Here is a 16,237-nt window from a genome sequence, read left to right on the forward strand (position 1 = left end):
TTAGAAATGAAGGGCTCTAAGAAATCAGCTACAGAATTAAAATAAGACAAATTCATCCTCATTCCAATACACACACATTTTTAAAAGTGATTTGAGCAATATGAGAACTTTGTAGCTCAATTCGGCAGCTTTTGTTTAGCTAGCAACTGGATTCACACCCCAATCATAAATACATTTGACTTGGAAGCAAATAACATGGATTCCAACAGAACTGCCATGAAAACATGCTGTAGACTTCATCCTTGAACATTCCATTTAAGCAGAATTAAAACTTTATTTTTATTCAAGTTTGATAGAAACTGAACATCTCCAAAGTGCAAAAACAAGCCTTTTAAGAAATTTCAAAACATCTGTATTAATATGTAACGGTACACTATGGACAGAAGTACTTAAAATATTTGTTTTTCAGATCTCAACTATACGATGCAGCACAGTTTTGTAACACAGTAGACTAAATATGTATATAAAAAGGGAAAAGACCTATGACTTTTGCAGAAAAAAAACAGACAAAAGCAGCAAGCGCCCACTATTCTGGCTCTTCTACTTCAGGACTCTCTTCCTGGGTTTCGAGCTGGTCTTGGCTTTGGGAGACATCTTCTGCAACTTGGGTTTGGTGGCTCCTGTCTCTGAAATTGTTGAGAATAAAGGCAATTTAAACAATAATAATGGTGACTAGAGAAAGATGGCCAGAGCACAGTCAAAACATTCTGTATTAACACATTAAAAAGAAATTCACATGAATTTCCTAATGATTTACACTCCGCATAAAAAACCACTCACACCAGTATTAAGACACTCTTGAGTGTCATAAAATTAATTTATAGTAGTAAAATTCATAGAAGTAGTTTAGAGTATTCCAAGCTACATAAACTATTGCTTGAATGGAGCAGCGAACTGGAGGCTTTTGGTCAACATCCAGCCTTCTATGGGATTTTATGTATTCCCCACGAGCATAGCTGCAAAGAATGTTGGCCATGAACACACAGCCAAAGAAGAGGACAACGTGAAGGCTGAAGCAGTGGCTCAGTCCCTCTGCTAGATCTCAGGGCTCAAATCAACATCTCAGAGGTTTTGTTAAAAAAAAAAGGGGGGGGGCATTCAATTCAGAGAGAGTACATTAGCAGGTAAGCAGGAACACGAGTGATTTGTGCATCTGTTGCTCCTACTCATAGCTCAGTGTCTAAATTACTTTAAGCACACAGGTCTTTCACCTTGCCTGCTGTCAGCTCTGTGTTTTCCAAGAGGTTTCAGGATACAAATCTGACGGCAATTGAGATCCATGAGGGGAATTAACAGGAGGTAAAGAGGGAGTTCAAGCAATTTTCTCATCTGCTACTCCTGCCATCATCCTAAACTTACTCTAAAAATAGGTGATTTGGCTTCACGTCAAATACTGAAAGCAAAACAAAGGGGAACAAGTCAGGGTCCTTTTAAAATTCCCAAGGGATACATGGAAGGACAAGGCCTGTGAAACCACTTCCTCGTCTCTCAATACAGAAACTAATAGGCAAAAGAAATCCACATGCACTTATGATGCTCTGACTAGGAAGGTGGGTGAAGATATCTAGAACCTCAGCTACTTAAGACATAAAATATGGGCTACTGAAAATAAATAATCTGGATTCCCCACTATTAACAGCCTAAGTATCCATAGGAAGCCTGTGTCTGATGCATGCCTCTACTCCATATACTTAAATTCCCAAATAGCATTCTTCTAGATTTCTAGTAAGAGATCTCGGAACACTGCAGCCTCAATAGGTTTCATATTTGAAGAAACTACTGAGAAAAATGATATGGAACCCCCGACATCCATTTCCAAAAAGCCAAACACAGTGTATGGGGCACTAAGAGCAGTTCCCAGAGGGCTCGCTACTGGAACACAAAAGAAACTGCAAAACTGTTTCATTGGAAAAACACCACCAGAAGTATACACCATGCACCTTGACATGGAACTCTTGCACTGACATTAGCCACCATTTTAATAGCAGAGAATAGCCAAAATAGACTACATGGCCTCAGAGGGCAGGCTCATAATGCACTAGAGGCCTTGGATGTTTGAAGACTCAATTCAGGCTTGCAGAGCAGCATGGCACATGTGCTTAGTGATCTGAAAACTGCATGCCTATGAGCTTGACATCAGTGCTGGGCCAACTGGGTACAAGCTCCAGCTAAGAAAAAGCAGACAAAACAGCATGAATGGACATTATATGTTAGCAAGGAGTCAGCACTGGCTTTCTAGAGGAGAACAACAAAATCATAGGTAGCCATAAAGCATAAAACAGCAAGCTGTTGACCGCCAGAATTCTTCATCAAGCCAGAGGGCAAGGAAAAGGATGGGGGAGGAGTATGTTAGAGTTGACCCGGCCGTCTGCAGTCTGTAGAATCGAAAGATCTTTGCATTTAGGACGCTTTGTGCAGACTTGGATCAGTCTCTGAAAGACATGTGACTGTTTGTTTCAACACACACCAAGTGCTGTGGGACAATCAAAACAAGCGAATATCCTTTTCTCTACTATCTTTCTGATAAAGTGTTCTGGAAAACTAAAAAAGCTTGCTGTTTTAAGCTTTGCAACTCTCTAATTCATCCTAATAAATAGTATTACCATACTTTTAATGGCAGAGCAGAATAAAATTCCAATTTATCTATGAAGCTTGACATATGTTATGAGGTTAAGGATAATCAAGCTGTGAACTTGGAAGAGATCCCTCCTCGCTCACCAAAAGGGGGCAGCTGAAAATGTTACATCTCAGTACTTCTCAAGATCTTAAATTGCCTTAAGTTGCTCGTTTTTTGTTGAAATCATTCTTTGAAGTATTTACTTGGGTCAAAATCACATGAAAAACATCAGTTCCCTACCTGTTTAGTTGAAGGAAGTAGAGAAGGCAGCAGCTCAGAGATGCACTAGTCAAGCCACTCAAAAGGGCCACTTTTACTACCTCAAGAAGGTCACATCACTACAGACCACAGAATAATTTCCTTCCATTTCAATGCATTTTTAGCTCATTCTCTGTTAGCCCCCTTTTCACTCTGCAACCCAAGCCACCTATTCTCTCTACACCACCACAGTTCTCTGTACTTCTGCTCGCTCGCTCTCTCTCTCTCACACACACACACACACACACACACAAACCTATCTACACCCCAATGATAAAATACCACCCCTTTTCTTCCTCATTTCTCTTTTTTGCTCTGTTTTTATCCCCTTACTTCTTTCTGCTACTTCTTGCCCAAACAGCAGAAGATCCTTCCACACTGTGCTCAGTCCACTATCCTTTCGACTTGTGGAAGGACCCCTGGCATGAACACAGCCCTCCTTCCACTCACAGAAGGAGCTTCTGCTGACCAATCACCACTCTGCGAAAGGTGTAGATGCCCATTCACAGCTTTTTGCCTCATGGAAATTCACACACTGGCCTGAGTCACTACAATTTAGCACTGCAGGAGTGAACTGCAGTAAACCTTAGGCTTGCACTCCTCCTGTAGGGGCACAAAGAGGATACTGAAATCTTCTCTCTGTCTCCCTCTCCCCCCGCACCGTCTCCCCACCACCACCACCACTGTTTCCTGTTACATCAAAATTCAGGAATTATTGTTTTTGCTTTATAATTATATTTTATCAGGCCTTAACAAATTTTCCTTAGGGTCTAGGAGCCAGTCCAAAGATGTTCCAGACAATGAACATGACAAAATTAGCAGAGGTAATGATGGACGTTATAGTGGGGGAGGGTAAATGGGCTTCTAACGTACTTATAACAGAAACAGGTCTCCCTGGGACAAATAAAGAACTTATTCAGTTTGACTGCTTCGAACAACCTCTGCAGGGGTGGTGGACCAATTAGAGTGGTCTGCCCCCGAAGGCTTATGGGTACACTCTGTTTCCATACAGCCCTTGGGGAGATAGGAGAGCTGGTCTTGTGGTAGCAAGCATGACTTGTCCCCTTAGCTAAGCAGGGTCCACCCTGGTTGCATATGAAAGGGAGACTAGAAGTGTGAGCACTGAAAGATATTCCCCTTTGGGGATGAAGCCGCTCTGGGAAGAGCAGAAGGTTCCAAGTTCCCTCCCTGGCTTCTTCAAGATAGGGCTGAGAGAGATTCCTGCCTGCAACCTTGGAAAAGTCGCTGCCTGTCTATGAAAACAATACTGAGCTAGATAGACCAATGGACTGACTCAGTATATTCCTATGTTCCTATGTTGGGGAGTTTCCAGTGTCCAGAACTGGTGACTCTGTTGAGGTCCTGGTGGATCTTTGGAATATGGAGACAGCCCAGGCTATGGTTGCTCCTAAACACCCTCACTGGCTTGGTGGAGCCTATTCTGCTCCTTGGTTCTCCTTGGAGCTTAGGTCAATGAAACAACTTGGACAGCTGGAGCGATGCTGGAGGAAGACTCGTAATGAATCTGACCAAACATGTGCTGGAGCCCATTTTAGGGACTACTGCAGGGCAGTGGGGTTGGCAAAGAAATGGTTTTCTTCTGCCTCTATTGTGTCTGCCCATTGTGGGCCAGCAGAGCCATTTCGTGGCAAAGTCACTGTTTCACACAGGCCCCTGTGTGAAAGGGGAAGAACCATCAGCAGCCTGCTGTGACCTGTTTGCTTATCACTTCGCAGATAAAGTTGCTTACATTTGTGCCGATTTGGACTCCAGGATTTTGGGAGTTCCAGGAGACGTGACTTGGCAACCATCTGGTCTGACTGTGATTGATTCTTTTCAATTAGTGCAGCCTGAGGAAGTGGACAAAATGCTAAGCAGTGCATGGACAACAGGATGCGCTATGGACCCTTGCCCTTCATGACTAGTAAAATCTGCCAGGGAAGAAACAGGTAGGTGGTTGGAGCCAATTATTAATGCTTCATTAAGGAAGGGTAAGATGCCATCGAGCCTCAAGCAGGCAGTGGTAAGACCACTATTTAAAAAGCCCTCCCTTGATTCCACTAACCTTGATAACTATCGGCCTGTTTCAGATCTTCCCTTGTGGTATCTATGCAGCTGCAATGGGTCTTGGATGGTACAGATTATCCAGACCCTTTTCAATCTGGCTTTCACCCTGGGTTTGGGACTGAAATCATCTTGGTTACCCTGGTGGATGGCCCATACCAGGAACTGGTCCAGGGAGGGGGGAGGAGTGCGCCACTGTTGGTTCTGCTGGACCTTTCAGTGGCATTCGACTCCATCGACCACTGTATCCTTCTGGACCGCCTTCAGGTATAGGGATCAGGGAGTGCAGTGGATCAGGGTGGTGCACTGGAGTGGTTTCTATCCTTTCTTGGGGAAAGATTCCAGAAGGTGGTGCTGGGGGACTTCTGTTCAACTTCTTGGCCTCTCGGGTCCCACAAGGCTCAGTATTGTCCTCCATGATGTTTAATACCTACATACATTAACACCTACATACTGCTGGGAGAATACATCAGGAGAATTGGACTGAAGTGTTATCATTATGCAGATGACACTCAGCTCTACCTTTCTCCAACATCAGATCCTAGGGAAGCAGTGGGTCTACTGAACTGGGGAATGGAGGCACTGATGGGCTGGATGTGGGCTAGCAAACTGAGGTTGAATCCAGACAACATGAAAATGATGCTGGTCAGTAGAAAAGCCAATTGGGATAGGGTAATTCAGCCAGCTCTGGATGGGGTTGTTCTCCCCTTGAAAGAGCAAGTGCACAGCTTGGGGGTGTTGCTGGACCCGGCTCTGCTTTTGGATGCTCAGGTGGAGCTGAGGGCCGGGGTGCCTTTGTACAGCTTCGGCTAGTGCACCAGCTATGTCCCTTTCTCAAGAATGTAGATCTGGCCACAGTTACCTAGGTCACAGCTGGATTATTAATGTCACGGCTGGATTACTGCGATGTGCTTTACGTGGGGCTGCCCTTGAAGAATACTCAGAAACTTCCGTTGGTGCAGAATGCAGCTGCCAGGGTTCTAACTGGAACTGCTTACTTGGGGCATATTACACCTGTTTTGAAAGAGCTGCATTGGCCAATTTGTTTCCGGATCCAAATCAAGGTGCTGGTTATTACCTTTAAAGCCCTTAACGGTTTGGGTCCTGGATACTTGAAGGACCACCTGCTTCCAAGGGTTTCTGCCTACCCAAAAAGGTTGTCAGAGGTGCCTTTGCTCCGTGTGTTGACGCTGAGAGGGGCTAAATCGTTGTGCATGTAGGACAGAGCCTTCCCTGTTGTTGTTCCCAAGCTCAGTGAATGTCCGCTCTTTGAGATCTGTGGCTGCTTTTAAAAAACAACTGTTTGTTCAGGCTTTTACCCCTTAGGGGCTGCCAGGTCTTTCAGCTTTCCTAGTTCTGTTAGTCTTTTCAATAAATTTTTTTTTGGGGGGGATGTTTGGGGTTATTACTGTTTTAACTGATTTTAAGGTTTTAAATGTGATTTTTATGGAGTTTTATTGAATTTTATTTTTTGTAAACCACCTTGGAATGTCTATGAAAGGTAGTATAAAAACTGAATAAAAACAAAAACAAAACAACATTACTTTACCTTTGAATACCCTAGTCCAGGCACCACAGTTAAACTTCTAGGTGCCATGGCTCCAGAGTGCCTGGGATTTGTCAAGCCCTGTACAGGTGAACCCTGTTATCTTTGGGGGTTCCATTCTCCACTACAACTGTGGGCAAGGGAACAGTAGATAAGGAGCCGCTGAGTCAATGGGACTCGGGGGGGGGAGGTTCCTGGAGGCTCCAAAAATGGCCAAAAGGGGGCCTAAAACTGCAAAAATAGTGCCCTACCATGCTCCGTGGGTCTGAAGGTTCCTAGCAATGTCCCCTCCCCAAAGTCCCAAATACAGCATTTTTTGCATGAAATTTAAACAAATGAGCCACAAAGTGGCTCCTCTCCTCAAACTAGTGGCCAGAAATGACCTCTGAGGTAATTTCTGGCCACCCCAAACCTGCAGATACATGAAATTAACCCGTTGTTAACCATTTTTTCTACATATGCTAAAGTCAGCTGCCAATTACCTAACTGCAGATGTTGGATCCGTGAATAACAAGGTTTGCCTGTATTACATGGTAGTATGTATTTTCATAATAAAAACTCATATTGGAAAACATACATACACACACAAAACCAGGATTGATATCCTGGATTGTTTTAACTAAACTACAATCCCCTGAGTTTGGACAGAACAGGAAACCATATCAACTGAAAATAAAAGCAGACGCTTTCCACCTCCTCCTCTCATAGGTCAATGAGGAAACAGGCTACTTGGCTCATTTTTATAGTATTTAACTTCACATCTGAACTGGGACAGCCAACAACCTGATTGGCTTTAAGAGGGGCTTGGATAACTTCATAGAGGAGAGGTCTATCATCAGCTACTAGTTGGAGGGCTATAGGCCACCTCCAGCCTCAAAGGCAAGATCCCTCTGAAAACCAGTTGCAGGGGAGTAACGGCAGGAGAGAGGGCATGCCCTCATCTCCTGACTGTAGGCTCCCAGTGGCATCTGGTGGGCTACTGTGTGAAACAGGATGCTGGACTAGATGGGCCTTGGGCCTGATCTAGCAAGGCTGTTCTTAATTTTAGGGCCCAACTAAACATTACAGTATGAATACGATAAACATTTAAATACCGCTTTTCAACAAAATTTCTGAAAGCAGGAACCTTGGAGAAGCTGCTGCCAGTCTGTATAGACAATACTGAGCTAGATGGACCTATGGTCTGACTCAGTATGGCAGCTTCCTATGTCCCTATTTAAATTCAGGATACAAACTGAAGAACAGCTTAACTAAAAAAACCAATTCAAATCAACACAAATTGGATTTTATCCACCCTGAAGTGGACAGTATTGGGCTATTAAATTTCTATTAAATTGGGCAATTAAAATATCCTTTAAATTTCACCCACATTATGCCTCTCACTTGAACTAAGACCATGTGCCCCTTTGCTCTTCTCTGGTTAGTGGCAGTGTGTGTATTGGGTCCATAATCCAATCCATGGCATTTCCTGTTAAAGATATCTCAAAGTAAAAGGTCTGTGAGGTTTTGCTTTCAATAACTCTGTTGATGTGAAAACCTAGTCATAAGATAGATAGCAAGTTATGCCAAAGCTTGCCAAATGAGGTGCGGTAGGTGGCTGCAAGGGAGAAGGCCTTTTCGGGGGTGGCACCCTGATTATTGAATAGCCCCCTCCCCTGCTGCAGTGAGGCTTGCCTGGCACCATCAGTTTGTTCTTTTAGATGCCAGATGAAGACCTTTCTGTTCACCTCAGTCTTTAAAAATAAAAATTGAAGACTTTTTTTTTTTAATGGAGCAGCCAACAAAGAAAGTTGTTAATTAATTATTGTTGTTGCCGTTGTTGTTATCATTGTTATAACAGTACCAAGATTACTTTATACTCTATCTGGCTTCTTCCTCTTTCCTTAAAGTAGCTCCACTCACTGTTGTAAATGGCTGCTGCTGCCGCTGCCGCTACACTCTGGCTGCAACCCGCTGTGATGAATTGGTCCTGGGGAGCCAGCGCTGCCTGACAGTGAATTGGACAAGATAGGGGAGGATAAAAATGAGAACAGAGGGGAAAATATATGGTGGGGAAAGGGGCAGGGAACCACCACCAACTACTTTCATCAACTAACTGTCACCAGCTTTAAACGATGACCAGAAAATATATTTCTCATTTGCTGCCAGCAGACAGCTGACAATCTTTTCTTCACAGTTACCCAGGACAGCACAGTCACATTTATTGAAGAACTTACGCAACTTTGATTTTAACCAAAATCTGTGACAAATACTAACAGGAATGCTGACTTACTAGAAGCAGTACGTTTTTGTTTTTTGATATTTTTCACATCCTCCGTAACAGTTTCGGCGTCATCTTCATCATCAGTGGCTGACCCAGTTGCGGCAGGTAGTTTTCTTTTTGTCTAATACACCCCCAAAACATAAGCACACAGAGTTTACACTAAGCAGAAAAATGCATCCAGACAAGTTAAACCACAAAATGACAACATACTATAGTTGCTTAGCATATTTCTTTTATCAAAATTCCCCATCTTTACTTACAGAAGGCAATCAACCCAAAAAGGTTCTAAGAGGAAAACATCTTTATCGTAATCAACATACCATGATTTTCATTATCTTATTTTGAAAGCTGTTATTGTTATTTTTTTAAAAAAACAGCAGGGGTTCTTTTGCAGGCCTCTTTTAGTTTGTTGAAAAACAAGGCTACTGTTTACAGTCAAATATAAACCACCAGATGATGTACATTAAAGCAGACGCAGATGCCGATTCTTGCCCATCATAGAAGGCGATACAATTTCGGCCCTCCAGCTGCTGCTGGACTACAACTCCCATCACACACAGGCTCACCCAGCCACAGTGGCCAATTGTCAGGGATAAAAAGAGCTGTCCTCCAATAGCAGCTGGAATGCCTAAGTTGTGCAGCCCTGACCACTGACAAAAGCACTCACCATGCATAAACTACAAAGTGTAATTTGTGAAATTCTTGCATCTCTCAGCTTTCATCTCATTTCTCTTTTATCTCACGTTTTTAGCCGTCATGATTGCAGAGAAACGTTTAACTTTAAAAACAGAGGGGCAGTAATAGTTGAACGTTCCAAAAAGGAGGCCAAGGCATCTGGGCCCTGAAGAGTTTGCCTCTCACTCCGCAGCCTTCCCAGTTCTAGCCCAGCACCACTCCAGCCCTTGTCAAAACTTTCGTGATTTACCAAGGACCTAATTATTGTAAGCTAAATTATTCATGGTTAACGAATATGCATAATTGAGTCAAAGATTAATAAGGAGGGCACAACTGAAACGTTTTCAGTGCAGAGTACAGCCAATTCCAAACAGGGAGAAATAAATTAATAATGTACCAATTGCTACTGGAATTCATTTTATTTTAGAAGGTTATGTTTCTTCAGGCAAACTCTGAATCTATAATGTTAGTCAATAGTTTGGCCTTGTTAAGTTAGAACAGAGCACATTTTCCCCTTCCTAGTGGCCCTAGCTAGTTTCCAACGATCCAGCAGCTTATATAGATTCTACAAGCAACAGAACAGAACATTTTAAAACAAACTGAAAAGAGATCCGTCCCCCACCGCCTGCTTTGCCATGAATGTTGACAAGTTGGTACATTTTGAAAAATACACACCCCACAGTCCACACATCTTAGCCTATAAGCATAAAAATAACTGCTAAAGTTTAGCTCGCTTCTCCCCTAAGTTTCAGAAACGTGGAGCTTTACTGAAATAGCTGTTGAAGTGGCTACAACCCTCACATGGCTGACGAGAGAAGGGGAGAGTGCATTACATCTTTCCAAAGTGTTGCTTCATGATTACCATCTAAACCCTGCTGGGCTGAACAGATTGGTTCGATAATTACATACAATAACTGCAGTGGGCAGGTAACCCTCAGCTGGCACAGGGCAGCTCCCCTGTGAGAACTTCCATATGCAAACTGCACTGATGGAGTGCATTAGGTACATCTTTCCTGCCGGTGCACAGGCCTGATTAACGCCAACCAAGACTCCAAGGTTAGCATGTCAGCAGATTTGTGATGCATTAGGCAGGAATAAACACAGACACTTTTGTTCATTCTGACCAAAATTAAGGAGGAATATCTCAACCACTGTATTGCTTTTATATACAGGATATAAATGCATTCCTTCTGGCTGCACCGAGGAGAGATTTTTAAAAGGCTCACTGCGAAAGCAGATAGCCAATATATTCCACACACAAAGCAAGAGGACATTTATCTTGTTTCCAAGCTTATTCAATAAAAAGTGCTTTCTTCATCTTGATGCAGGTGAGTTACATGGCAAGAGAAGTCAGGCATCATTCTCTGACAGAGACAACACCCATGTTTGATGCAGAGCATGCAAACTATGAATCACTAATTCATATTTATTCCACTCCAAATGTTTCCTAGCAGTTATCGAGGGCCGTCAACGGGCTCATCACCAGCATAAGACGCATCCTGTGGCTTGAGTAGTTTACAGCAGCAATAACGGATGCTTTCGCTGCAACACAATGAGGATAACTTCTCTTTAGGCAGGACAGCCAAGCCCATGCAAATATTAGAGTAACATCATCCATTACATATGAAAGTGAATTAGATTCAAGCCAAGTTGGAAACAATGTCTCATTAATAAATCTCAGAACTAGAATCATTTTAAATTTATAGTACAGAAGACTTAGATCACCTAGTGTGAGAGAATTTCAATTAAGCTGGGCAGCTGCTGCTGCTGCTGCGATTTCACAATACTGGCCATTCTGATGCGGCATGTATGTCCTAGCATAAGACACTTTAACAGTTCAGCTTGGAGGAGAAAACTGCCCCTAGAATTTAAATTTAAGCTGAGAATATACACATTATGAAATAGCAAAAGTGAGTTATTTACATAGGGCAATCTTTTCCTAAGGAGATTTATTTTTAGGAAAAGAAGATGAGTCTGAGATGGGCCAGATGCAAAATGTAAGGCTACTTGATCTCCTAACCCTGGTTAGGAGATTGGAAGCACCCCACAGGTTCCAACAGTCCTCCTCTCCCCTCTTGATGATAATTCCCAATGAAGCAGTGTTACACCACATGTTTGTTTACCATACTTGCTTCAAAATCACAGCTTGCAAACTCCACTTGTATCTATGATTGTGACCTGTATTTTGGAGCCAACTGTGGTTCACAAAAATGCTGATACAGACATAATACTACACCATGGTCTGTTCCAAAAGGAAAGCGTGTAGAAATTCATATACAAGAGGAGGCTATAAACAAGCCAGACGATGGGCATGTAAGCCCACAGAGCAGAGTTAAGTCTTCATTAGGCCTAAGTCTTCATTAGGCATTTTTAATATCAGCTTTAAAATTTTGGAGTATAAACACTTTGCTAAGCTAACTATTTCAACAGTTTGTCTCCTACCAACTTGACAAAATTATAACCTATTTTAATACACTGCTGTTACAGTTATCAATCCTTTCACCCTCCAAACAGTTCCTCTGTTCTTAAAAGGCATTAACAACAAACAAAATGGCCAACATCCTCACTAATCATGGGGAAAACGTGCATACAAACTAACCAAGCCAATGTCCCAAAGCAATGAGTAGTTAAATTTAAAGCCAGTCTGAGTCAGAAGCCAAGAAAAATAATCACATTTCACTTCCTTTTTGATAGAGAACCAATCCAAAGCTGAGGAGCGGCAGGCAACAAGGTGTTGACACTTTGGCAGTCGGAAACAAGCTGACAAAATGCGCCCTAACTGCTGATATCAATGGACACACCAAGCATGCGGGCCAGAGCACGGGCGCCATAAAGAGTGGGCCAGAGCATGGTGCGAGGTCCTGCGCAGGTTCAGTGCCCATTACTTATGAATGGGAACAGATCACAATCCAGATTGTTTAGTAATCCAGATTCCTGCTGCAAGCATGGGAGGGCATGATTTTCACCAATTTCACCTTCCGCCAGAAGCACTCTTTAAAACACACAAATGTCCCTGAGAGCTGTACAACGTTTTGGGGTGTCAAAGAGTGTTTCTAGAGCAGGAATGGGCAAACGTGACCCTCAAGCTGTTGTTTAACAGGAAGAAATTGTGGCTGGGGATGATGGGAGTTGTAGTTCAACAACAGTTTGCCCACCCCTGTTCTAGAGGGAGGAGAGATCAGCAAAATTCCACCTCCACTACACATGCTCGTAGGGGGACTGTGGATTACTAAATGCTGTGGAGACAGTTTTATCTCCACACAATTAGTGAAGGTGCCGCCCAGTGTATTTTCCCCATCTAGTACACTCTTGCAATTGATAAGGGGTCATTTTCCGATGATCTCTCTGATTGGCTGCTATCTTTCACAACACTTTGTGGGATATGAGTGCTCACATCTTGCCCTATCCCCAATGTGCTGTCCCCAGCCTTCTAATCACAGAAGGGTCTATCCAAACCAACCCCCCACATAATTATACAGTTGTAAATTGCTGTGCCAGGAGGGGAGCAAGATGTCCAAAATGTGCAACACGAGGCACCAGTTCGGCATATGATCTGAACCGAGCCAGCAACATATGTTTTTTACCCAGAGGGAATCAAGTGTACAGGATTCTATTATCATTTCTTCATATTAAACTACTAAAGTTTGTTTCACTGGCTGAAACTGGACAAAATGCTTCTTCACCAAGAAATTTCTTCTAGGAGACTTTTTAAGTAAACAGAAGTCAGCACAATTAAACTGACAGTACAAAAGCAAAACATCAGTGCTGAGCTAAACAGAAAATCCTACCTCCTGTCTATCAAGTTGGACTTTAGAATCTAGTCAAGCCAACTGCTATGTACTGAAGGTCGCCTTCATACAGTGTCCTTTAGTAGACATCATGCTCATTTCACCTGCCGCTCAAAACTCAACTAATGAACTAAGAATATAAAGAGAAAATGGGCAATGTAACCTGCAGGCTCCACAGGAGGCCAAAGGAACATTCATGGGGCCAGCAGAGTCTCTTTAAAGATCAATATTTTATTTGAAAAAGAGAAAGGGGTTTAGTTTTCATTATGGAAGGGCTACATTTTAAAATTGTGATTGTCGTAAATCCTAAAAGCTCAATAAGGGAAAGCTCAAAAAGAAAAGGGGGAATCTTTTTTTTTTTTAATTGTCTTATAAATTCTCATAAAACATCAGCACATCAGATATTATTCATTTAGCAGTTGTGGCTTGGCATTCTTCACCTTATTCACAGAAACAACTATGCAAACAATGCACATGTGAAAGTATTTCTAGCATAAGTTGCTACACCATCTCTTTAGTAGATTTTATTTTAAGTTATCTAAACCTTTTTCTACCCTGTGAAGTACAGGGCTTTTGGGTGTGTGTGTGTGTGTGTGTGTGTGTGTGTGTGTGTGTGTGTGTGTGTGTGTGTGTTTTGCCCCTCTTCCAGTTAGTTATAACAAATGAATGCTAATTGGATTCAGGATTCCCACCAAGTTAAATACCAAGATAAACCAATGAACAATTCTAGAAAGTAAGAGTTAAGCACATTAATAGATTAATTGGTTCAATTAACTAAAGTGTGGATTTTCAACTGGATTGTAAATCAGAGCACTTCCCTTTAAAAGATGGTCAGTGCCGAGAATATTGTTTAAATCTATGTACCTCTCTTGATTTAGCCAAGGTATTTAATAGGATTTTCCATGGTAAGTGATTTAGCTGTTTAGTCAACCCGATCCTTTTCAATACCATCAGACCACTGCTTTTATTTTAAGTTGGTTAGAGGGAAACACCAATACTGGCTGTTACCAGTGTCAACCTTGTGTTTCTTTTTAGATTGCAAGCCCTTTGGGTACAGGGAACCAATTTTTCCTTATTATTTTTCCCCCTATGTAAACTGCGTTGAGAAGTTTTTGTTGAAAAACGGTATATTAAAAATAGCAATAGTAATAATAATAATAACAACAACAATAATAATAATAATAGATCCCTACCGCTCTTTGCTTGAAAAGTCCTACTATTTCAACACACCTCCAAGTAGCTGTCATCCAGGCAGATGTTGCATGCTCCAAAGAAGCCTCACAAGATTAGTGGAGGATGGCTTTTATTTATTTATTTTTTTACAAATCTTCCCTTTCCTCTGCAGCCCACTATACCTCCCAAAAATGTGTCTCGGAGTTGTGGGGCCCTCAGGGACATATTTTCAGGAAGCACAGAGGGCTGCAGAAGGAAGGAGGAATCAGCAAAAACCACACACATACCGTATTTTTCGGACCATAAGACGCACTTCCCCCCCCCCCAAAGTGAGGGGAAAATGAAGGTGCGTCTTATGGTCCGAATGCTGTCCGGGTGGGGGGGGTTCCTTTAAGGGCGGGGAGGGTTTACTTACCCCTCCCGCCGCTTTGCCCCCTCCAGCTCCCATATTTTCTATAGAAATTGGGGCACAGGAAACCAGCCGCCCCCCGCGACTGGATTAGGGGCCAAATCGGCCCAAACTACTGCCGCGGCCGCCGACCACCCACCCACCCGCCCAACACAAGGCCTGATTTTGGGCGAAGAAAGCCACCCCCCACACGCCCATGACGGGCCAAATCGGCCGAAACTACAGCTGCCGCTGCGGCCGACTGCCCGCCCTCCCAGCCGCCCACCCTCCCTCCCTCCCTCCCAGCCGCCCGCCCGAGTCCTCACCATAACGATCAGGGTTGTTCAAAAAAGAGAGGAGCTCGCAAACAGAGCTCCTCTCTCTGCAAAGTCTCGGCCCCAACTGGGGCTTTGGGCGCAAAGGACGTCCTGGGAGTCTCAGGCGTCCTTTGCGCCCAAAGCCCCAGTTGGGGCCGAGACTTTGCAGAGAGAGGAGCTCTGTTTGCGAGCTCCTCTCTTTTTTGAACAACCCTGATCATTATGGTGAGGACTCGGGAGGGCGGGCAGGCGGTTGGCCGCGGCGGCTGTAGTTTTGGCCGATTCGGCCCGTCATCGGCGTGTGGGGGGTGGCTTTCTTCGCCCAAAATAGGGCCTTGTGTTGGGCGGTTGGGTGGGTGGTCGACGGCGGCAGCAGTAGTTTGGGCCGATTTGACCCCTAATTCGGTCGCGGGGTGGGGCGGCGGGGGCAGCTAGTTTCCTGCGCCCCAATTTCTATAGAAAATACGGGCGCCCCAAAATCTTCGCCCAAAATCGGGCCTTGTGTTGGGCGGTGTTCTAAAAACTGGGTGCGTCTTATGGTCAGGTGCGTCTTATGGTCCGAAAAATACGGTACACACACACCATTGCATGTACAAAAGATTTTTAGCATACAGCCAATGTGCTTAGGATAATAGCCTAGTTGGCCAACCGTCTTAAGCCATCCCAAAAAACCCTGCAAAAGAAATCAATAGGAAAGCAAGCCACTTGCTAAGTTTAATTCTTGTTAGGTTTATGCATGTGGAAAACAAAGATTTATACAACCCAAGAACAGTCATGGATCCCAGATATTTTGCTCTATAAGAAGTTGAGAGAATCAGGTTAAAATGTTTTTGCACAACTGCAGTCCCAAGCTTTGATGCTGTACTAGTGCAGCAAAACACCAAGGATGTTGCACCAGTGCAGTAACTCAGGGCAATACATTTGCATATCCAATATGCATTTTCAATCTTTTAATGCTTTCAACTTTTTTATTTCATTTCATTCCTGGGTGCATTGTTTTAACTAATTTTTAGCTGAAGCAACAGAAGCCAACTGAAGGCCGGTCCTTATCAAGCTTCTGGAATGTGTTTCTCTTGTTTTCCACATACATCATATGTACTGAAAGGCAAGAGAGCAGCTGCAGGAGAACCTCATTATTCACAGAGGTT

At 43.3% G+C, this 16,237-nt stretch overlaps 1 protein-coding gene across 5 annotated transcripts in view; it reads right to left on the bottom strand.

Annotated features, from left to right (window-relative positions):
- Window positions 1-254: 254 nt before the first annotated feature.
- The window catches only part of VRK1 (VRK serine/threonine kinase 1), a 103,346-nt gene continuing 87,363 nt past the window's right edge, over window positions 255-16,237 (bottom strand). For 2 of the 5 annotated variants that reach the window (XM_053259027.1, XM_053258998.1), the window contains exons 12-14: window positions 8,758-8,869; window positions 8,388-8,472; window positions 255-626 (exon numbers count right to left, since the gene is read on the bottom strand). In XM_053259027.1, coding sequence (XP_053115002.1) covers window positions 527-626; window positions 8,388-8,472; window positions 8,758-8,869 — 297 coding nt within the window. In that variant the 3' untranslated portion in view covers window positions 255-526. Of the gene's footprint in view, window positions 627-1,211; window positions 1,394-8,387; window positions 8,473-8,757; window positions 8,870-16,237 lie in introns of all 5 variants that reach the window. The other 3 variants (XR_008309426.1, XR_008309429.1, XM_053259010.1) reach the window with 3 other exon arrangements.

The sequence above is a fragment of the Hemicordylus capensis genome, chromosome 1 (genome assembly GCF_027244095.1).
Source record: "Hemicordylus capensis ecotype Gifberg chromosome 1, rHemCap1.1.pri, whole genome shotgun sequence".
In the NCBI taxonomy this organism is placed as follows: domain Eukaryota; kingdom Metazoa; phylum Chordata; class Lepidosauria; order Squamata; family Cordylidae; genus Hemicordylus; species Hemicordylus capensis.